General features: G+C 38.1%; 2 protein-coding genes across 2 annotated transcripts in view; both read right to left on the bottom strand.

Annotated features, from left to right (window-relative positions):
* Nucleotides 1-892: 892 nt before the first annotated feature.
* LOC134636795 (neurexophilin-1) lies at nt 893-16,429 on the bottom strand. Its single transcript, XM_063486986.1, has 2 exons — nt 16,117-16,429; nt 893-2,571 (listed from the first exon to the last, which is right to left on the bottom strand). Exons 1-2 carry the CDS (start codon nt 16,195-16,197, stop codon nt 1,783-1,785), a joined length of 870 nt encoding a protein of 289 aa, XP_063343056.1. The 5' UTR covers nt 16,198-16,429; the 3' UTR covers nt 893-1,782.
* Nucleotides 16,430-22,008: 5,579 nt separating this feature from the next.
* thsd7ab (thrombospondin, type I, domain containing 7Ab) overlaps nt 22,009-27,368 on the bottom strand; it is a 192,998-nt gene continuing 187,638 nt past the window's right edge. The window contains exon 29 of the mRNA XM_063485184.1: nt 22,009-22,617. Within this exon, the coding sequence (XP_063341254.1) occupies nt 22,527-22,617 (91 nt within the window). The 3' untranslated portion in view covers nt 22,009-22,526. The remainder of the gene's footprint in view (nt 22,618-27,368) is intronic.

The raw sequence follows: 27,368 nt of genomic DNA, 5'->3' as shown, positions 1-27,368 counted from the left end.
CCCCTATTCTTCGGCCTGCCTTGTCAGAAAATTCGCCCCATGTTGGCATATTGGATGTCATCCAGGCTGCCATTAGCAGTTACTGCGTTGCGTATACCATGGCATACACTGTGAAAGAGCACTGAATTTAAATAGACAGCAGTGATTGTGCCCCTAGGTGCACATTCATACTTTTTTACAGGTTTTCTATCGGCTCTTTAATTCATTCTTTCTGTGGTGTTGACTCTGCAGAGCTCCCACTTATACTGTGTTCATTTTCTCTAAATGCTTCACGTGGAGCCACTGGCTTCCAATCTATGTAATGAAGGTTTAATAGCCAATTGGAACATCCAATATCATTAGCAGGCAGCGTTAGGCTCATCTGAAAATTTTTTTTTTTTTTTTTTGATAACCAGAAGTGCGAGCGTTTGATACGCAGGATGTGTGATTAGCACCTGCTGTTTAATGTATGTCCTGCCTCTTCTGGAGCTGGAAAGCTCTTTTTACCAGTTCTCGCATTTTAATAGTGTTTTTGTTCTGCTTAAGCCTCAAATGCACTTCAGGAAATCTTCCTCTCTACAATTTCCATGTTCTCTTGCATTCTTGTTCTATGATCTATTTTTAAACAAACTTTTGACCTACCTTTTTTCCGATTATCAATCACTTTTCGATACAAATGATTATTCCAGTGTTTACAAATGGTTATTTTTGGTTTCTGCAGGGGCACTATGGCTCTAATTCTGTGGCCCACTACTGGCTGCTTGTCATGTCAGTGATGCAAGGAGTCACCAGAAATAAAAGCAATGCTTAAATGTCTAAAATGGAAATGCAGTTCTGAGAAAAAAAGAGGGCACAGTAATGTTTGATTATTTTTAAAGAAAAGCACAAAAAATGATCTTCTGTTTCTCTGTCATCTTGTGCATCTTGTGCAACTTTTATTTATTCATTGTGACATTTACTTGCTTATGTTTGATCTGATGAGAGCCCTCAATTTGGTGTCATTTACCGAGCGCCGTCCATGGCCTTAAAACTGCTAAACACACAACACAGAATTAAAATAGAACATACTTTTTTTCCCTCTTTGTGTCGTGACTTGGTGAAGATTATTTTTGACAGCTGCAATAACAGGAAAATATAGATGGACGTTATTAAGTTGTTTACCACATTCGGGTTCATGCATGGGACATGGACGAGATTCCAACAACAATATCAGAGAGGTACATTCACTCTAACAATCACACTGCAGAAAACAACACCACTCAAAATATGTTTGATTTTTCCATTATGCCCTCTAATGCATACTGACAGATTCTTCTTATTTGCATTGACATTTACGTGTTCGCAGTGATTACCAGAGACTGATTGGAGGAGACAGAAAGCATGATTGAGACGGAAATACACCATCAACATAAACAACTAAATTAGCAGGAGAAAACACTGATAAAATTGTTCTCTGGTCTTTGTGTGGAATCCACGATATTTACATAAATACAATCAGCATATTTTTATGGTTGGCTTGAGAATTTCCTTTCGATGTAAGCAGCTATGCATATAAGATGAGTATTGCAAGCCTATAAATGCTTCCCTAAATGCTCTCTTAATGACCTCAGGCTAGGTTTGTTCATTGGAGCAATATCAGTCTTGTGACAAGGATATGTTATTTGTAATAATGCCTGTCGACATCTCAAGTTGGAAATGTCTTGACTCCATTTTCTTTCATATAATCTGACATTGCTCAGGACCCTGTAGCCTGTCTCTGTGTCTTTTTTTTTTTTCTTTCCCCCCCTTCGTCTGGTCTTGTGATCAACCCGTAGGGAGGTAGGGGGTGTCACTGTGGTAGTTGTAGTCTGGGCACACCTTCTGCACCAGCTTGTAGTCAGTGCTGTAGAAGGTGATGAAGATGCAGATCACTTTGAAGGGTTTGGAGCACAGCCAGGACACGTGGCTCTGGGTCTGCTCCTGTGGGCAGCTCTGCGAGGGGTCGTGGGCACACAGTGAGTTCCTGGTGCCTTTCTCCACCTTTTCGTACTCCACCCTACAGTTGAACAGCTTGGTTTCTTTGGTCTCCAGGGCCGTTTGCTGCTGCTGCTGCTGGTGATGGTGGTGGTACTGCTGGTGCGGCTGGTGGACCTGGAACTCCACAGCCTTGGTGGGAGGAACAAGTCCCACGGAAACGTTGCCCTGACCGGTTGAATTGTGTCGAAAGTAGACGCTGAAGGTGCCGTTACCGTGATCCACAATTTTGCCGGTGATGAGGAGGTTCAGCTTCACCGTCTTGATGTTAGAATGGAAATCACCCCAACCGAACATCTTCTTAAACTTTCCAGTCTTGACGATGGGGCGTCTTTTCGTCCTTGATCGAGGGTCACGGGAGGCTGAAGTGTTGTAAAGCCATTTCCAATGCTCTTGCTTAGAGTAAGAGTCTCCTTCGTCGTAGTTCAGATCCATAGAGGTGAAGTTCTCTTTGCCGTAGAGGCTTTGAGACAGCAGACGGCTAATGGACACAGCCTTGCTGCTTTCATCCCAGTAGGTCTTCACTTTGGATTTTGAGTTATATCTCAAGTCGGAACTTGGAGAGTCAGCGCTCGCAACCTGGAAGATTAAATAAAATGAGTAATAGTTAAAATTTTACACAATGGTACAAACATACTCTAAAGTATGTGAAGTTTTACCTCATAATACTTATATGAATACAGCTGTTGATGTGTTTTGGGGTCACACGTATTAAATCGACATCGTCAATTGGACAATTATTTCCTTCCATACCTATAATCAGTTGGGATCTAACACAAAGTGTTGAATAAGTAAATGAAGTTGGATGGATGGATGTCATTCATCGCTTTTTGATGAATGACTTTTGATGAATCGTGTAGCTCTGCCTGCAAATTCCAACAATAGACTTGTTCTCCATATCAGATTTTCAGTGGCATCAGGTGAATCTACAGCCTGAGAAAACTCCCACCTGATAGGCTTTTGCGACACAGCATTAAGCAAATTCTTTTGCTGAAGTTAAAGTATGTATAACTTGCATGGACGCATATTAAGTTCTTGTAATGGGCCCTTGAGGCTGGCTCCAAAAGCAACTTATTTGCCATAGACTGTAAACCCAACATTAAAAAATTTTAAGCAGGTTTATAGTCTGGTCTAAAAGACACTGTTGTTTTCTATGGATAGTTTCCCTCTTTGTATGGATAATATAATAAAAGGTACTTTCGGCTGCTCTTATTTCCCAAGGGGTTGCTTCAGTGGATGGATCTGCATATTTGATTTGACACAGATTTTACTCCACCAGCTCTTCCTGACCACCCCTCCCATTTATTCGGGATTGGAATTCTGCTCTAGGAATACACCAGTTTGTATCCCCCTCAATATTGCACATACAGGTGGATTAACCAAAACATTATCTTGATAATTACCAAAACTGGTAATTTAAGGCAGATGTGGCATAAACCTTACATTGGATGGTGGTCTGATAAACTTGTATTTGTATGATTGTGTATACATGCTCTGAAACTGCACAGTTCTCTACATGTTTGTCTTTTAAACAACAGAAAATGACAGAAAACATCTGAATCTATATATCAGTGTGAATGTGATGAATGGAGACTGGCCCATCTTAATTTTTCTGAGCATGCATACATTTTCCTGTGAATGAAAGGAAATGTGCAAAATTTCAAGCGAGTCAGACTCAGCCCATAGAGATATGTCCATTTAAATTAGACTTTCCTCCCAAAAAGGCACCAGTCATTTTCTGCAAATCCCCCAAAACAACATATTTTACATTCTAGAGACAAATCCCTCCAGTGGTGGTTGGAGTTATGAATTTTGTCTGTGAGGAGCAAGAGGGAAAATAGTTTGTTGCTATTTTAACCATGACGGCAAAAGTCTGAGACAGTCCCCACTTTAAACAAACCCAATCGAAGTTACAATTTTAATACAAATTAGAATGTTTTCCTAATCTTTCCAAAGCTGACTCTGTGCCTAAACCTTAAAAGATTTATTTTCTGCAGTGACTTGTCAAAGAGTTTTGAAAGGCACCACAAAAAGCATTTATGCATCGTGTTGGAGGGCATGAACAAATGTCAGGTTCGAGGGCTTGTTTAATTACAACTGTCATGTAGGTATAGCACCAGCTGAAGGTAAAATGCCATCTAATTTTACAGAACTGCTGTTGAAATGTGCATGTGTTAGTAAATCGTGTAAATATCAGGAATGGAATTTGTTAATAGGTGGGATATTTTGGGGGAGGTTATCTGACATTTTTATATTCAGAAGTTGGAGAAACCGGTGGAGAAATGATGAAAAACCTTGGTCAGGATGTAGATAAAAAGATTTTTTTTGTAATTATGTCTCTCTATAACCTGAATTGATACTCTGAGGGAGACATCTGCAGCTATGGTGGACCAGACCAACAACCCTCTACATATTACATTCATTGCCAGTGTTCAGTTGGAGTACAGCAATCAGTCGCTGCTGCATACGCACATTTCTTTTAATTATGATTGAAGATTTGTGGTCAGCTGTTTATATAGGCTGCTATTTAATATGGTCTGGTATTTGCACAAGCAGTGATGCAGTTAATTGCAGTGGTGTGGAATTGAAGGGATAAGATATACTTTATTTATCACTGAATTGACTACATTTCTATGTTACTGCAGCCAAAAGGACAAACACAATCACTAAGAAAATAAAAATAATAAAGGTAGAGTAGAAAAAAAAGAATATAAACAGAAATCTGTGTAGTAGTAGTAGTAAAGACCTTAATTTAACAAGATAAAATAAACCTCTAAAATGAAATAAAATGCACTTAATAAAACATATGAAATAAAAAGCTGACTATAATATAAGAAATTGTCTCTATCAAGTAAAATATCTCACGAAAAGAAAAGAAAATGAAGCAAAGCAGTACGCTTGTGCTGCATTGTACAGCGTTAAATATATCCTGCTTTCACCTGCTTTGGGCTCATGTTTGATCAGCTCCTGGAAGATTGATATCTACTGTTTGTTCAGCACAGCAGTTGTTATTGTGTTGCTCTAAATTCTTTAACAGTTTGTATTGAAAACAAACGCTCCACAGAGGTCCGAATCAGCCTGGAAGCCGAGTCTTCTGATCACTTTGTGCTTCTTCACTTTGAGATGTTTATTTGGAGAATTTTTATTCTGCTTTGACTGTTTCTGATTTATTATTTGAATATTATATCTGTGCTTCTATTATATGAAGTAAGTGGACATTTGGTGGTGGTGGAGTTAGATTTTTATGGTAGAAATCACAGATGCTGGGATTAATTGGATTTTAATTTCAGTCCCTAAGTTGTCTTTCAACACCTCTGAAGATAATCACAACACAGTGATTACTACTTTTTTTCCACTTGTTTTCGAGTTTTTGTTTTGTCTTGTGTTATAAATCAAGCACAATGCTTTCACCTCTCTCTAAAAGCCAAAACTCGCTCTTAGTTAACTTCAACCTCAGCCAAGATGGCAAAAAGAGTCTTTGGTCCAGATGATCGCATCATATCCAGGTTTCTGTAGATGAACTTGTAGAAGGATCATTAATGGTTTCATCCAGCTGCCTTTGTTGGGCTTGTACACCTCTGCCATAAACACCTGCTAGTCTGGACTCACCACTGATTACTGACTGTTAACATTTAACTTCAGCTCATTACTTCAATACGGCTGCGAATATTTTGTTTATGTCGTGTTTAGACTTTGTTCATCGTGGATGTGTGATGTGTACAGTGTCTAAGTGCGGCATAGAAAAGTGTTGAGGTTTAACTGGCAAAAGGCCACCGTGGCTAAAACTTCTGCAGTGATTAATGAATCCCATTCAGTGTTCACATTCAGGGCAGTTATTCAAATGTGCTCCTGTAACTGTGCAGTGTACGGGCCACAGTATTGTAAAAAAAACAAACAGCTGACGTATCTATCTTTTAGCATATAAACTGCAAATATTATGTACAATTATTCCTAAATAAAAGAAATATGGCCACATTTAGGCCATTTGTTTTGATTAGTTTATTTTATATAATATTTGTAAAACCATTACTGCATAAACTTCCTTTAACTCGTAATTTTTGAGCTCTTTATCCACTTAGTTCATGTGACTTGTGTTCTGTGTTAGTTGGCCCATATTTAGCTTTAAAAATATGCTTTAAAAAAAAGTCTGATAAATGGTAAGTTCATGAAAAATGAACAGTTATGATTTTATCCTTAATCAAGCATCCTTACTGCAGCTACTATGAAAGTATTTTATTAAAGGAATATATTAAAATGTTTTTATTAAGTATAATCCAGGTTCTCGTAGAGTCGTCCAATATCAGCAGTCTGCCTAGCAACAGCTTCGAGTAGACGTGTTCGTGCTGAGTGCTTGCTAACAAGATCAAAATTAATATCCTTTGCAAATGCAGGAAAACATCAACAAATCTATGCACATTATCCATCTACAAATACGTCTGTCAAAAACGGTTTTAACGCTGTGAGAAAGTCTTACAGTGTGTGAAATGTCCTAATCAAGATTAAGGCTATTCCTGTCATACATCGAGACGAATGAAGCGCTTCTCAGGAGCAGACGTGATGCAACAGCAGACTATTACCTGCTGAATGTACCCTGAATGGATGATTGATGATTCATTCTGTCTCTCTCCTCTAACAATCACACAGATGAGAGAGCAAAGATTTCCCGCGCACCCCACAGAGGCTTGTGACAGTGATGTCCAAGCCCCGTCCGAGGAACGTGACAGCAGATCTATCTGGTCGAAGCGTTTACATTTTGTACCTTCACCCACGATCAATACGCTGAAAATAAGGTCTTCTCTCATTCAGAAAGTTCACTGAATGACATTGTTGTAGTGTAAGCTGGAGTTTGTACGGCACTCTCTGAGTAAACTGCAAGTGCTGAGATCTTTCTCTGAAGCTCCTGCTCATTTTATGCACTTGGATTGAGAATGGAGGAGTTTGAAAGGATGGCCTCCAGTTGTTTTGAAGAGGCCTCGTTGATGAATGACCTGATGTGAACGAAGCGTTACTGGCATTGTGATCTTTCTGCCTCTCTGAATAAAGAGCATTTTTTTTAAAAGCAACATGATACTCCAGAGTCAAATCAATACCTTTATATTGAGCAGAGGTTCAAAGGTAGCTAGACCTTTGCTTCTAGTTAGTTTTAATAAGTATAAAGGGAAAAATGCAAGAACCTCGCAGCAAGATGTTTAGAGTGACAAGGTGAAGAGAAAAATTTGAATTTCAGCAGTTTCCCTGCGCAGTGGGGCAGTTAAACCACATTAATGAACAGCCCTTTTTGTCTTTCATTGCTGGAAACAAAAGTCTGTCAGTGGTGATGCATTGTAAAAAGATAAAGTGAGTGTGAGGATGAGGGAGACTTCCTTTCCAGGATTTATTGGCACCATTATAGTCAAACATAAAGCTCCTTAGGATGTAAAAGTTCAGTGAAATAGTATCTTACAGACTGTCAGCCAGGGAGCTGTAAAGTCTATTATGCCATTACAGTTCAGTCCTTTTTCTTTGGTTTAAGAATATTCTAGGTTTGCTCTTGTTTCAGTTGTTAAGTTTAAAACCGCTAGTGTTTTTTTTTTTTTTTTTTTTTTTTTTTCTTGGCTAATACTATAGCAGCTAACGTAATGCATAACCTCTCTCTCTCTCTTTTTTATTTTATTTTATTTTATTTTTTTACATGTGTTATGTTGAAAGGTCAAATACTAAATTGGAGTTCTTCCTTTTTTCAATAATTTCATACTTATTGTTACAAAGGTGGGTTTTCATATTAAGCATGACTAAAGTTTAAGGTGATGAGGTCAGAATGTGTCCAGCTAACCCTAGTGAGCTAAAACCTCAATCTTCACACTGCCAGTTAACCAAAAACTTGTCATCATAGTTTTCAGCAACAAGTTGTTGGGTTTTTTTTTTCTGACAAAAATATTAATTAAATAAAAACTGATGCGTGAGGACAAAAACTATATTGGCACTTTTGCCGACAAATGCAAATAAGATGAAAATATTCCGGAGAGACGAGATCCAATCAGAACTAAAATTAAGCTGGATAGAAAGGCGGGACCAGTTTGGAAGTGATCTGCTTGTGCAGTGAGGTTGATCCGCACATTTGATCTGCCCCAGGGAAACAGTACAGCCTCTTTTTTTTCCCCCTGTCTTTGTAAGCGTACAGGTAGCTCTCATTCTTCCTGTTTTTCATGAAAATGGGACAAAATGTCAACGCTTGGGAAGAAGCGAACAGTAGACATATGACACATTTCCCATTTAGAAAATAAGACTCTTTGTAAGCCGTGTGGAGAAGCTCTCACGGGTAAAAATATGACAAACTGTCAGCTGAATCAACTTTGGAAGTAATCGTCTGATAGTTGGTCGACTAAAACTAAATGAATTCAGATGCCTAAATTATGACTAAAACTTAATGAGATGTTGGTCAAAAGAATTACTAAAACTAGATCAAAATTTGCTGTCAAAACGAGCACTGCAAAACACTCAGTTAAAGGCAGTTTTTCTACTTAAACCTCTGCATGATGTCATTGAGAGTGGATTTCTTATACAGCGCAACAGTGACTGTCCACTTTTTCTCCACTGTCAGCAGACTTTTATGCTATGAGGTAAATCATGACCATAAAAACATAATTCTGATTTTAGCAAAAGTCAAAAGTGCACGACATAATTACATAATTACAAAGATAGATGATTACTTCTAACGATTTAGGAACTACTCATCCCAATGCCCACTGCAAATCCCAGATTCAACAGTGAATGACTGTCAGCCTTTTTAAGTGTAATCCTTTACTATAGCGTCGGTATGGTTAATAACAGTGTAAGTTTGAATATATATCTACAGTTTGCGGTGCATGTGTGGGGTGGTTACAGTGCTTTGTTCCTCATTGCAACCACCGCTCTTGCAGTTTCAGAAGTTTTGCGCTCACTTAGCAACCCGACTTTCATGGGTTTAAACATTTCCATGGTAACAGCGACCTCCACCAATCTGAGACATCACTGTCTGAATTTAAGATTGCAGGTAGGGTAGTTCTTTTTCCAGAAAAGAATAAAAGACATTTTTATTAAAACAAGGTTCTTATCATATAGACTTGTGATTTCTACAGGAGCACATATTATTATTTCACAATGTTGCACCTCGTAACAGGTCTGCTTTGGATGGTTATAACCTTATGGCTCATAATCAAACTCCCTATGGAGAATGTATTTTGTTTTTTTTCCTGGAACCTCAGTGTTGAGCTCTATTTGGTCATTCTATGTGCACAGAGGTGCTGCCGTTCACATCTAATGTTCAGCAGAGAAAACCAATCAAAATAAAGCTGCCTGAAAGGGAAAGGTGCTAAATCAGCTTGTTTCCGACTATGAATGAACTAGGAGTAAATGATTATTTTCAGCTGAGAAGCACGCAAAGATACTTTAGCAGAGTCCAAGAATAGTAGCATGTATCAGAAATGAGCATAGTGGGTCTGCTTCAGGCTATGCAAGCAGTATGTAAATTTTTTGCCATTTCTATGTGGATATGTAGCCTCAGCCATAACAATTAGGGGAACACTGATTGTTAAGTGGCCAGTAATCATTGGCTGATTGGCTCAGTATGTTTTGATGTTATAGTTTCCTCCGATTAGAAACATAAAATATATACTGTATATACAATTTTAAACCATTTCAAAGTCTTTTAGCTGATCCAACTGTGAAAAATGCCACTGAGCTACATGAGAAAACAACACCTTATTTGCAGATACTCTGATATCAGGGCTGAAATGTTGGTGCGTCCCTAAATTTAGAGAGTCGTGTACGATTGTCATCACATGTTTTGTTCCCCTTATTTAGCCAGTAGCTTGTTTCAGACAGTGAATTAAATGAGGGGCTGCTCCATAAATGAGCAAAAATAAACAGGAAGTAAATAAGGATTACGTTAGTGCAAGACTAAAAGCATTGGAGCTTTCCCCTCTAAGGAAAACCAGTGACTTGGTTAGACTTGAACCAAGGCCAGTTTAAACATACATTTATTTGAAGATGCTTCCAGTAGTAAAGAAAATGAATTAATTGAGTCTAAATGACCTTTGGCCAGTAATCCAAACTGTAAAGCCCATTAATTTTTCTATTCTGAGTTGTTAAAAGACTGTAGTCTCTAATGATCAAATGAAATATCATTTTCAGAGTGCAGTAATTACTGGTGCTTCTCAGTTACTCAGTTTCAGTCTCAGTGGAGTCCCAAAACCAGATCAAGGGATATTAGCAAACTGCTTGGTTAAATGCCTGTCTAGCTAATAACTCAAAGTGTGTGTGTGTGTGCGTGCGCTCGTGCTGCTGCTGCTGCAGAATTTTGAGGAGTAAATGTAAAGAATATTTTCCAAACAATGAAAATCCAGGCGGGTTTAGGATCTTTATCATTTCTTCAACCAGGAAATTAAATTGCACTCAGTGTGTTTTGAAAAGCTTCATGATTTCCTGCAACTTCGTGTTATGAATAATTTTCTAAGAGGATCTGTCACTGGAATCAGATTTTTTTTTGAGGGATTTCTTTACTATTTTCTTCCAAGATTATCAAAATTACACAGCGCATCTGAAGTGCGTGCCCAGTCATCGTCAGACCTAATTCCTTGTTGTGGAAACTCTGCTCTGTTGTCACCAGCGTTATGTCTGGTCCCCAAACTGTGACATGCAATTAGCTTTCATCTAAAGCACCTGACAGTCTCTGGATTAGAGCACTCGGAGGCACATTCACAGAGACCCCACTTCACGGATTAGAACCCAACCTGTAATCCAGCCTGGGGAGATTAGGCAGATCAGAGGCAGTCCTGACTAAAGCAACGTTTATATCCAGAACCCCCCGACTGACTGCACCAACACTCGGAGGGCCAAGATTTACCTCTCCTTGGCTTTAAAAACATGCAAGTGAGGCACAAAGGGAGTGTGTGCTAGATGCATGAATGTGCCTGAAAGAGATAGTACAGAGAATAAAGCGCGAAACTAGAAGAAAGAGACAAACAAACATGGCAGCGTAAAGGTCAACAGTCACACTTTGATGGCTTTGGCTTTACCAGATATTAGTTTGTCACTACTGTGTACTGTGAAATATCAAAATGACAAATAACATTGCTCATGACTAAAGATGGAGTTTATTTTGCACTTAACTTGTGTTTATTATTAGCAAAGCAGTGGCTCACAACCCTAAAATGAAGAGGCAGCCACTTGAGACGCTTGTTTCCAAGTGTGGCTTCAATCAACAGAAGGAACTGATCATCATTTAAATGCAGGACTATCAGATATTACGTGAACGAAAAACAAAATTAAATCCAAATTGAAAAAAATCAACACATTTGTCTTCCTTTGTTTCATTTCAGATGTATGCTGTCACCCATTTAGAAGGTCATCACCCCCAATGTGGAAACTACTGCTGCAAAGGACTGTGCCAAAGGTTTTGTAAATCTTAAAGTCTGACATAAAATTAGAGACGTTCATTAGACTGACTTGTAACCAAAATAAGCTTTTATAGAGAAATTATATTAAAGATTAGTTGAATAATAAAATAGTTGAACATAAAATTAGTTCAACTATTTAAAATCAATTTGTAAATACAACATTTTTAAGAAAAGTAATTTGAAAATCTCACATCAATTTTGTGAAATGCTTTTTTTTAAAATACCAAAAACCCAAGAAAATATATGTGAATGACAATACTGGGTAGTTATCATAAAGATACCCATAACTAATGTTTACAATCTGTGAGATCATTGCTCCCAGTAGTGCTGAGTAACACCATCTACTACTCCTCAAGAAGACAAAGAGCAGTATTATTTCAAATTAAAATAGTAATAAAACAATAAAAACAATAAAAAAAAATATTGGAACATTTTGGATAAAAGTATGTTAAATTTACTAAAAACAAATCTTAGACGATCTATAATTTACAAATATCACCAGAAACAGTTTCTAAATATACAATAAATTATTCTGCCCTTAAAAACAAGTTTTAATAATGAAAAATAAAAACAACTAGCAGTGAGACAGAAATATTACATAACTGTAAAGTATGTAAAAAATATATATGTTCACATAATTTAGCATTTATTTATTTTAGATATTTTAATAGGTGACTATTGACTGTCTGTTATATGACATACATTATAATATCTGTTACCAAACACTTATATAGAGTGGGTCCCATATTTTACATTGTCCTCCTCGTCAACATCCTGCAAAAACACCAAAGCCAACAATGAACCGATCCCACTGACAAGTCCTCTGTCCACAAACTATTAAAATCCATCCTGCCTCACTGGCTCATTTCTCTCTTCCTTACAGTGAACACACACTACAGTTTTATTTTGGGCAAACCCCACATACACCATCCTGCTGCTGGAAACAAACACTGCATCACCAAATGTGTCAACTTTTTGTGTGATTTTTCTCGTGGGATTTCTTAATGATAAAAATAATTCAGGATATCAGACGTAATCGTTTAAAGCTCAGTGTTAGTTAGTTATATAATAATAATTAGTAATGGACTATGATGAATAATTGAATAAATTAAGTTTTAAGGGTTTGCTGATACATTTTCCAGCAGCACACAAATAAGGGAAGTCGATGGCTAAAAATCTAAAACTGTAGCTGAAAATGGTTGGAAAAGATGTTAATTTTGAAAAAGTTATTAAAATATTTTAGTCAAATCTAAAAATAACTAAAACTAAAAATAAGAGATATTGCCTATCAGCAGATTTAACTGTGTACTTAGGTACTACAATTTCATAAAGTCTGAGGACTCAGGAGAGTGAAGCTCTGCCTGCAATATCTGTGTAGCGTCTGTGTTTCCCATAATTTAAACCAGTTAAACCCTCCTTGCTTTTCTTCCAAACCCCTTTGATGGAGGCTAAAAAAATATTTTAAATATATAAAGGGAAGTCAGTCAAAGCCTTGAGGAAAATCTGCAGTAAAAAAATAAAATAAAATTGTGAAATATATATTAAATGCAGTGTTTCCATTCAGAGATACTGTATCTTTCAGTCACGTTCAGATGCTTTTATTTCATAGCCCAACTTTTCATTTTACAGTTTGTCATGCAGGAGCCTCCCACCCCCTCCCCCCCAAACCCCATTTAACTGTCTGTTAATATAATTCCCAGATTCAGCATATGAGGCAGAATCCCTCAACAAGATAACGCAAACAGCATCGCTATGCACAAGTCCTTTAGGAAACGACTCTGATTGCCAGATGCAGCATATAGGCAGGCTGTTGGACAACTTAAATGCTATCTACTCTTGGCGAGGCTGTGATAAGGCGCAGGCGTCCGCTCTTTGAAACAGGAAGATAAACAACCCCCCCGTTCCCTCGGGAGCTCGGAGGATATTCTATGGGACTGGACCCCCGAACAGCCAACAAATTCCACCTTTAATAGAACTACCGGAGGAGCCAGATGACTCTGTGGTGGGCTGTACACAAAACCTTGTGAGGAAGAATGAAAGTGTGTGTCAGTTTTCATTTACCTGAATGCTGCGGCTGCTGCTGTGACTGCTGTGCGGGGAGGATTTGTGGGTACGACAGTTCTGGTTTAACAGAGGGAGAATGGAGAGCGGCCGGCCTGATGGCAGATGTGGGTTTCCACTTTGCAATCTTGCTTAGGTGCTGTGAGTTCAGCCGCAACATTAGAGCTGCTGCTTAACAGATAGCGATTTATCATTATTCTATTTTAATAAACAACAAAAAGATGGAATTTATTTTCCACTCATTTGCCTTTTTTATCAAAGGTGTGGTTGTTGTGGTTCACCTGCCTTAAAACACTAGTTCCTAACCTTAAAACAAACCGGTCCCTACTTGTGATGCATATTTGAATTGGGAGCAGTTCAAGTCATCTCAGATTTAAATATTTTCTGTGATAAAAGGTAAAAGTATTGAGCATCAGAGAAAAGAAAAGCAAAGACCTGTTGGCCGGGTCACCAGCCCAAGATTTGGAAAAAAGAAGATCAGGACTGTGATGTAATAACGTTAAAGTCCAGCAGAAAATTACAAGATGATCATGAGTGTTTTTATATAGAGTTGTATTAGAGAACATCCTTTTTCAAAAGTTTGGAAAAGTGGGCCCTGCAGCTTTATTTTTTTTTTAAATTTAAGGTATTAAAGTGATGCTCTTATGCAGAGAAGCTTAAAATATGAGCAGCTATTAAGGGGTTAGGGTTTGGCTCAAGGACATGTGGATGTTGTAGGATCAGACCTGTGACTTTTCAGGTGTGAGACTAGTCTCTATAAAAGCTTATTTTTAATCTAATTTACGACTTTTAGATGCCGTGAATCACAGACAATTCTAGCATAAGACTCCCACTGGTTGGTTTATGAAATATCTTCCATTTAGAGCCACTTCTCTGTATTTGACAGTAGACGGGAGAGTACTTTAAGAGTCCTTAGAGTGCTGATGCTGTCTTTGGATTATTTTCCAACTGGGCACTTGTCATCATAGTCATTTACAGTGAATTTAACTTGTCTCGTCTTGTGAGGTCCCCGCGTAGTTGAGCTGATGGACCAGCTGAGGGCATTTGACGCCCACTAAGAGTTTAGATCTGTTTTCTCCCAGTGATATCAAAGTGTTACCTGAGGGGGGGTCAGAGATGATGACAAATCACAAAGTGTGTCAAGACATCACAGGCAGCTGTGGATGGAGTTGAGTCCTATCACTGCAGCACCGCTTTGAGAGGCCAGGGCACAATTATTACCATGACTTCTGAGGAGGATAAATACTGTACGCGGACAGACTGCGGGATTTTGTGGGAAGGGGGGTGGGGTGGGGGGCAGTTTGAAGAAGAAGAAGGAGAGGGGGGGGGGGGGGGGATCTAGCCACCAGTTTTCCAACTTACCCAGAGGAAAAATGCATAATCATATTATTTCACACACGACTTGGTTCAAAGGCGGCCAAAATAAGTTTGTGAGGTTCCCATGGGTCTGTCAATCTGTTGAAGGAGCTGCAGGCAAAAGCTTAGGATGCACCAAGTACGAAACAATTATGATCATCCCATTAAAGCATAGCGAAGCAATTTGGCAGCTCAGTCTGGAAAAAAACACACTCCTGTCAAGTGATGCTATGAGATCAGCTCGCACTACCATGATGCTGTTGTACATATATCTCACATAGTTAATGATTGTTTGTCTTTACATCATGACGGGGTGGTGGGAATCCGTGTTTGTTAATGTTGTTGCTTCTGAAATCGAAGAATTGTTTTCCTTTAAAGTAGGAAGGGCTCCATAAAGCCAAAAAAAGTGGGAGGGGTGAAATGATTAGTGCGCTTAGTCAGCTGTGAAATTGAGTTTATGGTTTTCAAGACGGTGAATTCAATTCGATAATGGGTATTAAGTTGTAGAGAATAATTAATAGTAATTGACTTCTTTCCATCACTATGCAAATTAAACACAGATAACACCACGGGAGCTTTTTAAGGCCAGTCAAGTTTGTGGGGATTAAGTTTATGGAATTTTTGTTAGAGAGAGGAGTGGCTCCTGTTCTGCTTTGATTGCTTTGTTGACAGATTTATCAGCGGGTGAGGGGTTACTGTCTCTTCAAGGATTAAAGGAATTGGGTTGTCACAAACTGTCAAGGCATTGAGTTGGGAGCATTCTGGTATGTTTGCCATAATGGGCTCAGGCTGTTCCCCGCTGTACTGCCAAATATATTCTTATTGGACCGCATCTGTAAATGGGAGGAAAAAAAAAAGGGGGGGAAATGCAAAGCGAGGATTGAATGAATAGTGCTGAGGGAGAAATATCCAGCGGGACTGTGTGCGGGTGGATTTGTCAAGATGCAGATTTGGATTTGCATAGCTTCTGTTTATGCTGAGATTGGTTAATTCATCTTGATGTTAATGAGTTAATGCATAGATATGTTAGAAAACTGATCTTCCCGGGACTTAAAAACTGTACTAAGGCAGATCACATGTGTCTGAAATGACTATATTATTAGATTGGCCACACTATGAGACAGCAACGTGACCTCAAAATGATCAATTCCAGCTTGTTTGAAGATTTAACTGAAACTCACTTGTAGAAATGTCTTTTTATGAAAACTGCAAACATTAATTTCAGAGATATTAAACGATGTGAGAATTTTTTAAAAAAAAAAAGGTCAAATCAAAATAATATTTAACTCACCAAAGAGATGACTGACAGCAGCACGGCGGCAGTCCACAGACATGTGATCTTCATGCCTCTTTGTGGAACGTCTCTCCTCATGTCAAACAGTCCTTGATTTTCTCAGCTGCTGCAAACAAACAAACAAATCTCCTTCTGATTGAGCCGTTATCAGCTGCCAAACTTGAGGAGAAATAAAGAGTGAAGAAGACGGTCCAGAGATGCGGGAGAAGAAAGGAGTCTTCTCCAGCTCATTCAGGAAGGGTCAGGTGTCTGCTGTTCAAACGCTTCAAGTGAGTACTGGGGTATTTTCTGACGCAGGGTTCGGAGGCGCTGTGGTGGGAACGGAGGTGTTTGTATATCTGAGTGTGGAGGGATGTTTTATATAGCGCGCTCTGAGGTTCAGAGAGAGAGAGAGTGGGGGGAGTGGATGGGAAGGGACAGAGAGAAAAAAGATGGAATGAAGAAGGGGGAGGGAGAGAGGAGACTGGGGGAGAAGAGAAGGAGGTTCACACTTCTGAGAAGCAACTTTTAACATCATCAAGGGCTGACATCTAGTGGCAGCCAGCTGCAGTGGATTTTTCTTCCTTTCACTGTGAGCAGCAAGCCCAGTGAGATTCAAGAACATAATCCCCTCTTGATGTGTTAATGTTGTGCATCCTCTACTCTGACCTGGAATCAAGCATGAAAAACTGCATTTTAACCCTTTGACGCCCAGTGTATTGTATTTGATACATGTGTTTTTGTGAGTTTTTGAGACTTCTACATCATCAGCGTGACTTTTTTTTTACCCTCAAAAAATGATATAAATTGCATGACACATTTTTAATGACTAACCTGCAAAAATATGGTTTATGTAGCAAATGTGATACAAATTAAAACTCATATATATGCAGATTAAAATTTGATATATTTTTATATATTTTGTCTTGAAGGTTCAACAAACACTCCATTATCAAAAAATTAAAGATTTCTGGCAGTTATTTCATGATTCAGGTTTTAAAGGGTTAACACTGTTGGCGCTCCATAATGGTCAAAATACCACCCACCTTTATGAACCAGTCATCCCTATGATCATGAAGTAATTATGTCAAATTACGCCTAGATACTAAAAAATGGTTTCCACACACAGTCATTGTAAATGTGCTGAGAATAAAACTAATAATATTAATCATTTAGTCTGAACTTGGAGAAAGTTTTGGACTTCAGATTAAAAAAAGACAAAAGCAGTTGAGATTGAAGCTGGAGAGGCTGAGATATCCTAACTTTTAATCAGCAGGATGGGTCAGACTCTAAAATAATTAGATCCAGTAAAGCAGCTTGATACAATCTACAGCAGACGCTCTCTGTCCGGGAAATGCCAATGTCTTTTAAACTCCACGCCCCCAATTTGTAGGACAGGCTATCGGTCAAAAAGTCTTTCTTGCAGCCACAGATGACATCTGTTTGGACCCACACTAAAACCTTATAATTATTCCTACTACACATGTTACGTTTAAACGTTAACATGCTTGTGTGGATTGATACAGTTCTCGTATTCATACTGCCCGTAAAAAGGACTGGAAATGTTTCCACTGGAAGTGGAGTGAAACAAACCCACAGTGCTCATTCTGAAGTTGGTAAGAGGCTTCAGTCGGCAGACTTAAACCAAAATCATGCAGATATATACAGAGTGCTGCAGAGGGCAGATAGGAATACAAAGGGAATTTCATACTATAATGCTAAAACTTTATTTAATTAAAAGCTTCTTAGCTTCTTGTTAAACCTAACCAAATTCTGTCCCCTATTACTTACATTAAGATGAAGTGAAACCTTTCCCTCTGTTCACATGGGCACCTGAAAACTTACTGTAAGAGCAGACAGAGCTATATTTGAATTTACATGATGGCCAAGCTGTCTGTATTGTGTCAAAGAGGTATCAGCTGAAGTTTGAGGCTTGGCTGTACTTTTGAGTAATACCACGTTTGACCTCAAGATGGTGCAGTGAGCCAGAAACTTTAATAAAGCATAACTAGTCAGTGTAGTAGTACTAGTCAGTTTTTCAATAATTTAAGCTACTTTTATAAAGACTGCACTTGTGGCTTGTGATGGTGTCATTTGTTGGAATTAACATATGTAAAGAAAACAGCAAATACAGCATTGTTGTTATTCAAAACTGTTAAAATGATGGGTAACGTTTTCCTTAAATATTTTGAGCAAATGCAGGACACTCTGTATTGCACCAAAAATGTATTAATACGCAAAGAAAAGCCCAATTTACTCCCACTTGAGTAATGTTTGCAATTAGCTTAACATCCAGCTGTTAAAGAGAGTTACTGAGAGTTTTACACTAACAAATCATTTATGTGTCACCTGTTATTTCAGATTTATGTCGTCACTGAGTATGAACGGGGCTCAGACAGAAGTCCCGTTCTCATCTAACTGCAGCGGAGAAAGAGGAAACTTGATTTAACCCGTCTCTGCAGTTGTTGATTTGGACCAGTTTTCTGCCTGATTGCACATTTTCTCCATTTAATGCTTCGTAACTAATATAATGTAGTTTCTCACAGAACCATGGGAAATGAAAGAGGACGGCTATTAAATTTACAAGCGTAATTTCCATAATTACTTATCTCCATGAAAACACAAGACACTGAATGCACATTTTAATTTAAATAAGTCTTAGGAAGAAATTAATAGATTTGAAATTGTAAAACTCTTTATTTACTTTTTATTTCTGGGTTCTGACAGACCTAAGCTTGTGTTTGAGAAATTTCTGTATTCATGCTGCAGAAAAACACTGTAATTTAGAAAGTGTGCACTTCTACCAAAAAATGCTCAGTTTCATATTAATCTTGTCGGAATCAAAAAATTACAAACTAATTAGACTGCTAAGAATTTAACTAAAACACACAAACATATTTTGTTTCTTGTTCAAGCCTCAGTTTCATCCTTTTTTCTACATTTTTTACAGTTTGAACACAATGCACTATATACCATTGTTATTATCTACCCAATTTTTAAATGTGTTTGTTTACTCAAGCATCACTTTTGATCATGAAATTGTCAAGAAAAACAGTAAATTGTAGCTTTTTGTCAAATAAAATACTTATTGCTTTTAATGGACAGAATCCCAGTCAGCAAATTATGTGTAGTTCGGACGCTCTGTATATACACAACTATTTGTTATATAAGATCTGATGGAGTAAAGAGAGTCATACTTCCTCCAAGTGTATTGTAATCCGACTGTCAAGAACAGATTACAGAGTGTTTTAATGTCTCGAGAGGGTAAAATATTTACCTACTTTATGTGCCCCTGTTTCATTTCAGCTCAGTGTAAAGGTCTGTTGTGGTCTCTCTGCTCTCCTCTGTTCTGTTTCACTACATTTATGTTCCTGCAACCTACATTCTAGCCACCAGGGGGCAGAATAAAGACATTGGTCCTTTAGGAAAATGGCTCAGACCCTAGTTAACAATTCCCTAATGGGTTTATTGTCTCAGTCACTCATTTGAGGTCATGTTCAATAAAACCACAGGTGATCTAAAAGGTCAATGCAGTTGCCATGAAGTCCCTGCCATGAAGGTTTGTGAAGTCCCTGGATAAGATTTATATGGGCGTCATGTTTTGGTCAGTATGACTACAGATATCTGTGTTTAAGGCCCTAATGCGTAGGCCTCACCTTTCAGACTCTACATCCAGGGACTGTAGGAAAATTAGCCTGTATGGCTAAATCTGACACGTGAATTTAAGAAGTTTTGTTAATTAATATGCATTATCCCTCTTAAATAAGTATAAACATAAACATACATTCATCTTTTACGCACACAAAGAGGAGCAGAGGAAAGACAGGTGTAGTAAAGATACTGTTAGAGTTGGCATCTCAGTTAATTTAAGCGCAGTAAGTTTCCCAATTATACTTCTTTATCGAGGCAAGGATAAAATGGTTTGTGCAGAGGATGGTGGATATTTTTGATAAAAGAAAAGAGGTAGACTACAGAGAAGATTCATGGATGTAGTGAAGGAGAACATTAGAGCTGCTGTGACAGGATGCTAGGGGATGGGGTGAGATGACCCACTGTGGTCAGCCGAAAGAACAACAGGACCCGATATGAGCGACAGAGATCACAAATTAGGCAGGATAGTGGTCAGAGATCAAATCTGAGTGTTTTTCTATAGATTTCTATTGGACCTGAAGGCATTTTGCAAAACAGGTATCGCCCCCCATTGGCCATTAAAAAGAATGCTGGTTTGAGGTACTTGTGGAGTTTTCAGGTCTAGAAGCTATGCCCGACTGAAACTAGAGTCTAAAACAGCTGTTGAAACCAGTGAGTAAGTTTAAGGTGGCTACATCTATCTCTTTTGTACAGTTTATGCACTGAAGTGTGTTATTGCCATTAGAGTGCTAGCAAACAGGGGATGGCTGTGATGATGGCTCTCTAATACAAAATCCAGCCTCCAACTCCTTTAACGCCAGTTTTAAGTATTTTTATTTGAAGGTTTTTTTCCTTAATGAACATATAAAGAAAGTAATTAAAAAAAGACTCCATAACTTTTCTCTTTGTGTGTTTACAACCGTGTCCGCATTTATTTTTAGTATTTCTTCCCATACATATAAACAACCTGTACAAAATGGCCGACTCTTCATCTTTTTCCGCTTCTTTTTGCTTTCCTTTTTTGTTTGTTTGTCACAACATACAACTTGCATCATGGTAACAACAATCAGCAATATCATACACCCACTTGGCAATATTCAAACTAAACGTTTTCTGTGCAATACAAAATAAATGTACACATACTTTGATTTTTTTTTCTCCAAAAAATAAAAAAATTGCTGTTATTTACAAATCCAACAAAAAGAAGTAAACATTCTCCACACCAGTTTGCTTTTACGTTGAACTCAGAAGCGTGTTCTCTTATTATTAACATATTGTATACTTTTTGTTTGTACAGACTGTTTTCTTTTTAATATTTCATCTTCGTTTCGTGTGACTGAAAACAATAGAGCACCTATAATACTTACTACATGAAAAAGTTTAAAAACAGGTTCGATCCATCTACCTAACCTCGAAAGAAAATTTCGTTGTTTTTCATTTTTTTTGTCTAAACGTACTGTAGTGTCGACGTTTGCCCCATTCAAGTATTAAACTGTATTAGAGGACTGTTAGTATTCAGTTATCGTCAGTAAGGCAGAAACGACATTTGCATGACATGAATGATTAAAACTTTGCAGTGTCCCATTTTCTTTATTACTTACTGCAAAATTTGAGTGTTTGCACATGAGCTGTTGTATGTAAAGAGTTAAAAAAAAGTATTTAAAAAAGAACTTGTAAAGCAGGCGATGAGTTAATACCTGCTGATATCGTAGTTGCATCTGGGCAGAAATAAAGTGATGACACCAGACGAAATCTACAAACCACAAAAGCGACTTTACTACAACCAAAAAGTCTGTTGTGAGAAATAAAATCTATACATATATTTACTTGAGATTCACACCTGTTTTGTCGAACGTGACACGTCTAAACGTCCCTTCCTGTCGCTGTTGCTTCCCTTGTAATGTTCTCGTGTTGACTGAAGCTGTTCCTCTGCTTTATGTTTTTGTTTTTTTGTCTGTGGAAGAGGCAGTGTTTTATGGCAATAGAAAGTAGAAGTCACATGTGCATATCATGCTGCACTAATATAGTGCAATGTAGTGCCTGAAACAAAGCAAGGGTGGAGGCAAGCAGGCAGGCAGGCAGTAGTTTCCATGAACAACTGATTGCAGGCTACTCCTCCATCAGCATCATACAGATCGGTTTATCCCACAAACACAGGCCTGTGTGCCTCTGAATCAAGCCGAAAAAAAAGAGAGAGAAGTAATGCCTCCCTTTTGTTCAAGACCGTAAAAGAGATTTGAGTCAAAACCCAGTTGAGGATTGAGAAAAAGGAATCCAAACCTTTTTATGGAGATTTTCCTCTCCCTCCTCCTCTTCCCTGCGGTGACTTTTGGCAACGTGCAAACCGTCAGAGCATCCTAAGCCTCCAGCTACTCAGCATTTTTAGGGACAAGCAGAAAAAGCGCGGGGGAAGAGCTGGAGCCTGTGCTGCCATGTTCAAAGACAGCAGGAGAGCTGGTTCTGTCTTCTGCGCCCAGCATTTCCAGTGTCTCAAACAAGTCTTTCAATACAGAAATACTGGTGTGTAGGGGGCAAAAAAAAGGCATTTCTTTGAACACGCTGGAGGTCATAATAGCTCTGCAAAAAGAAAATATTCGAGAAAACAAAAGAGGAGTGAATGAAGCTCTACTTGAAATGGTTAAACCCCACCAGTGTCTCTGCTAAGAGGATTTCCCGTCATTTCTGCGCTCCGTGACGTGTCCATTCACGCTGCAAACATCCATGTCGCTCACTGTAATGGCGTGATGAAGTGGGTCTCTGTGACAGGTGAAGTGCTGGGTGAAACAGCTCGTGGAGGACTACATGTCCGTGTCCCCATCGTAGGCGAGAGTCAGAGGTTTTAGTCGGTTATTCTGCTGTCTCTGTCTCTGAGGTCTCTTTGGCTTTTTGCTGTATGGAAAGATGAAAACGGGGTCAGAGTGGCACTTGAAATATTCTCCGAACACAACTCTGCTGTCACTCTAATCATGAAGTGTTTGGGTAAATGCGGTGGCAGTTATGAGACACACAATGCAGGTGAGACGATGTCACAAACAGGGGAGGGAAGGTGTTTTGAAAAATGTAAAAGATGTCCATATGAATTGTGCTTTGCTTCCTAATTTTGATTTGCAGTTTTAGGGTTTTTTTGATAATCTAAAAAATACCTGTTCCCAGTTTTAAGCTGATAGTGAACTTTCTCAAGTATCTCTAGTCCACAAATAAATTATCAATACTTAATGTAACGATAGCCTTGATCTCTTTTGTTCTGAATCCCATGAAAATGACAAAACCAACGAGACTTCCTAAAAATCATTAGTCTTAATAAAAGCATTAGCAATTTTTCAAAAGTAGTTGTTCACTTCTGTTTTTGACCCTAAAAAAGGACGCAGATATTACATCACATCATAAACTGTGTGTGTGCTTTTTTTTTTTTAGACAATCATGGTGATATCTGGCATAAGTAATGATAAAAGTTCTGCAACACAATCAATAAAGAAAAAAAGATCCATACCTGATTAAATGTGGCTAATTTACCCATATAGACAATTTCCTTGGGAACAGCCATGCCTTGTTTTGATGACTCCCTGGAAGTCCCATTCTGACCATTAAACTGGGCACTCAAATCACATTTTACTACAAGCCTCATTCACCCAATGGAGTAGCCTGATCTTTTTGGTAGAACTGGTAGATGAGCCGTTCAACCTACTGAGCTACCTCTGCTAGTGTTGTGTGATTTCCTTAATATTTGGAGAAAGAGCACTGAGTGGCCAGGAGCCAAATCATAAGATTAAGGCAGCTGGTGAATGTTTGTTTTACCGTGGCTAAAATACTCAGTATGCTGGCCCAGGATAGTATGCATCACAGCTCAGGTGGTTTGCTTGAATGCTTTCGTGCTTTTGGGGGGGGGTAATAATGCTTGGACACTGTGGGTCATATCTGGATACCAGGATCAGATTACTACTGATGATCCTTGAAATGAAATTTAGGTCAGTTTGAAAAAAAGGCTGGTGAAAAATTGCAGAAAAGCAATTTAAGTTGTCAAAATAGATGATGATTTAAAATGGTCCAGAGTTTAAATCAGGTATGGTTTTATTTATATAATATGGTTCTACTCACTCAACATTTGATTGCACCTTATATTAGGCATCTGTATTTCAACCATTTCATCATTGGTTCTGATATTTCATGGGATTCAAAATCTGACAGAGCTACAAAAAACCTCCTAACAAAATAAAAAAACTACGAATCAGGTTACCTTAAAAACTAAAAAGCTGTAGAGCCCAGACTACAGTCACTGTACTGGTTAACAGGTTTTACACAAACAGTTTTTTTTTTTTTTTTTTGTGTGAGAAATGAGACTCACACATCTCAGTTTAAAAGCACGAAGAGCTATTAGTGAGTTAATATGCAGAGAGACGATCACATGCCCGACCTCTTCTACCAGAGAGGAAAAAATCTTCTAGATGAAGCAAAGACACAAAGCTTTTCTCTGAGCTGTCAGTGCTGCTTAAACATTGGGGTGTGTCAAAGTAATGAGGTGTGTAATATTAGACATTTTCAGAAGCATCTGATATCCCATAGAGAACGGCTTTGAAATCATTAAAGCTAATATTTAGTTCTGCTGTGTATTCTATCATTTAACTTCTATTGTTAAGATTTTTTTTTTATCTAGTTTTAACCAGAAAAAAAGTCTAATTAATATTTCCTCCCAAAGCCAGAGTACAAGAAATGTACTGAAATGCTTTTTGAAGCACTGAATTTAGTGAGGACAATCAGAGGAACACTCTAGGGAATTTCCTGTGAATAGTTTTTCTGATGAAGAGCTGATAAAGTCGCTGCAGAGTAAACGACAGCAAACGTTCAAGCAAGCAGCAAAAACACGTTCATCAAACACCTCATCTGTAGTGATGCGTGATCACACTACAGCTGTAGCTCTGTTTGTTCTTAATAACAAAGAATCTTTTTCAGTTAAATGATTATTTAAAATAAAAAGTAAGAAGGTTAAAAAAAAATGTTCATTAAAATTTCCTGATGTTAAAAGTGACACAGAGCGTGTTTTAGGCCAAATCGAAGCAGAGTATATAAGTCAAAGAAAAGCACCAAAGGTTGATATTAAATTTATTTAACAAAATACTGATTGCTATTTGAACTTCTTATCCTACTTTATAGATTATGGTCTTGTGTTTATCTTGTTTATCTTGTAACAATAGTTGATAGGGAAGGAAATAAAGGGCATGTGTTACTATGGTTCCATCTTTGGCCACAAGAGGGCAGCGTGACATCGTTTTATTAAGATCTAAATCTGATTTAAACCTGCCTGGAGTTAATACTTAAATGTCTCTTTAATGTCATCATCTCAGTCTGCTCATATTCTGCTTGGAGTTTAAACAAGATGATTATTCTCACACATTAGTATTAACCCTTGTTTAAAAAAAAAATTAAATGAGAGAAAAATAATTTTACACGAGCTCTGAGAAGTATGATGAAAGTATATGATGGTGAAGAACATGTCCACTGTAGCAATGTTATTTTTAATGTCATTTTTTATTTGAAGTGTAACTTTTTTCTTTTTACCTTTTTTCCTCTCTGCTAACAAGTATTCACACATCCCACTAAATAAAAAGGTTTTTTTTTTTAATACCTCACAGTTTTGTGATTAACACAATCTCTCTAAGTTGAGTTTATGATATGCATGGATAACTTTGTCCTAAAACAAATCAGCTGTAAAATAACTGCATTTATTCAGCAGTGCAGAGACTCTAGCATTTCTAATTTCCTGTATTTCTGTGAGGAATCAAATATTTTTACTCGTTGAACTGTTCAGTTTTTCATACAAACATGTAACAAGCTTATGAAACAGGTATGGATTTAAACCTAACTGTGTATTAAGAAAATTATCATTATTTTTGTCCATGTCTTTATTTGAAGTTGGGTTTTGTTTTTTTGGTTTTGTTTTTTTTACTTTTGAGCCCTTATTTTAGTTTTTTAAAATATGAACTATAATGCATGGGTATATAATGTAACTTTATTGTCTGGGTCAGATTTAAAATAAGTTCAGAAAAGCACAATACAGCCATATGGACATCCCAGTCTCATAAAAATAGCATTAATGCAGATGTTATTATTTATTTAAGCTGAGTAAAATGTTTTTCATGACTACTTTCAGTTTAGTTTTGTAACAATGGTGACTGTAACAATCGTGGCTTACGTTGCGTGAATGTAGCCGCTGTAACGCTTTTCTTCTTTATTGAAATCCTGATGTGAACAGTTGAGCTGAGTGTTTTTAATGTTGCCATCTTGGTGTTTTAAAACTCTATTTTTGACTTTCCAAAATAAGCATCGTATTGTATTCACTAAGACTTGAATCTGGAGCCTTAGAACAAAAAAACGAGTGTTTTCCAAGGTCATATAAGAACAGAGTGAAAGGTTTTTCTCCCAAAAAGTTTCAGTTTGTCTCTTTGTACAATCAGAGGAGTCACCTCCTGCTAGCTGTTAAAAAAGAACGCAGGCTTAAGGCACTTACACCATCACTTCACTCTTTTGACCTATAAGCTACGTCCGTCTACACCAAGTCTGTGGGTGGTAGCTGTACTTTTGAACTTTGGTCAGAGCTGACCTTTTCTCTGCAGTTTTTCAGTGTAAGCTGACTGCCTCCTGGCTCTTACTTTTTGTTGAGTGTACAGACACAGAAGTGGTTTCAAGTTCTTATTTAACCTCTTTACTCTCGAGCTGTCTTTTGGGATTCATGTTTAATATCTCCCCGCTATTTGAGATTAGCTGGGCCTGATAAGTATAAACATCATCATTGAACAGGAAGTTACAGATGTTACATTCTTTGTTACTAAAAAAGTGATGTCATATGGCGATAGTAGGCTTACTTTACAGCATACAACAGGGTAACCTGTCATCAAACACCAATATTTCGTGGACTCTTTCTTGTCCCAAACAAATGGTTGACATCACGGGGGCTCCGTCATATATCATTTAGAGAAACACTATGATTTGCAATCAGCTGCAATTATAAATTGGCTTTGTGATGTGTGTAGATTTACTTGGAGTGCGTGATTATAATTAAAATGAGGCAGTAGGTAGAGAAAAGGTCAGGGTGACTTAACATCAGTGTGTCTAAGAGCGCTAAAAGCTCTCTACGAGAACTGTGAGAAACATATTCTGGGTGGTTTGCCCTCACCTGGACCAGCACCTTCACTGAGCCAGTCAGGCAGGACATGTGACACCTTGACAAAAGGTCACAGGGAAAGCTCAGGGACTTGCAGGTACTTATACTGAAGGGTGTGTCGGGGTGGGGGTGAACCCTCCACATCCTCTTTAGCTGCTGCTGCTTTGAGCTAGGTCTTGGCAATCAGGGCAGGTGTAAGTCATCTCGTGTGCATTTTGGCCCATCCACACTGCCGTCCCATTGGCATCAGACTCTTGGGCCTTAAGTGAGCGATGCACCTTAGCACAGTAGCTGCTGCTCTCACATGGGAAGGGCATGAAGCAAGCAAAATAAGTAAAGACAAAAAAAACCCAAACCCAAAAACAAGAATGATGTGAGGGAGGGGATGCTTGAACTCAGAGTGGGTGGGGGGTAAAAAATGTTAATAGTTTCATGAATGAGGATGAGGAGGATGATTATAGGGGAGATTAAACTCATCAACTCA

Source organism: Pelmatolapia mariae, linkage group LG10_11 (assembly GCF_036321145.2).
Source record: "Pelmatolapia mariae isolate MD_Pm_ZW linkage group LG10_11, Pm_UMD_F_2, whole genome shotgun sequence".
Taxonomy (NCBI): Eukaryota; Metazoa; Chordata; class Actinopteri; order Cichliformes; family Cichlidae; genus Pelmatolapia; species Pelmatolapia mariae.
Note: the sequence above shows the minus strand (reverse complement) of the source record. Positions and strands in the feature narration are given on the sequence as shown.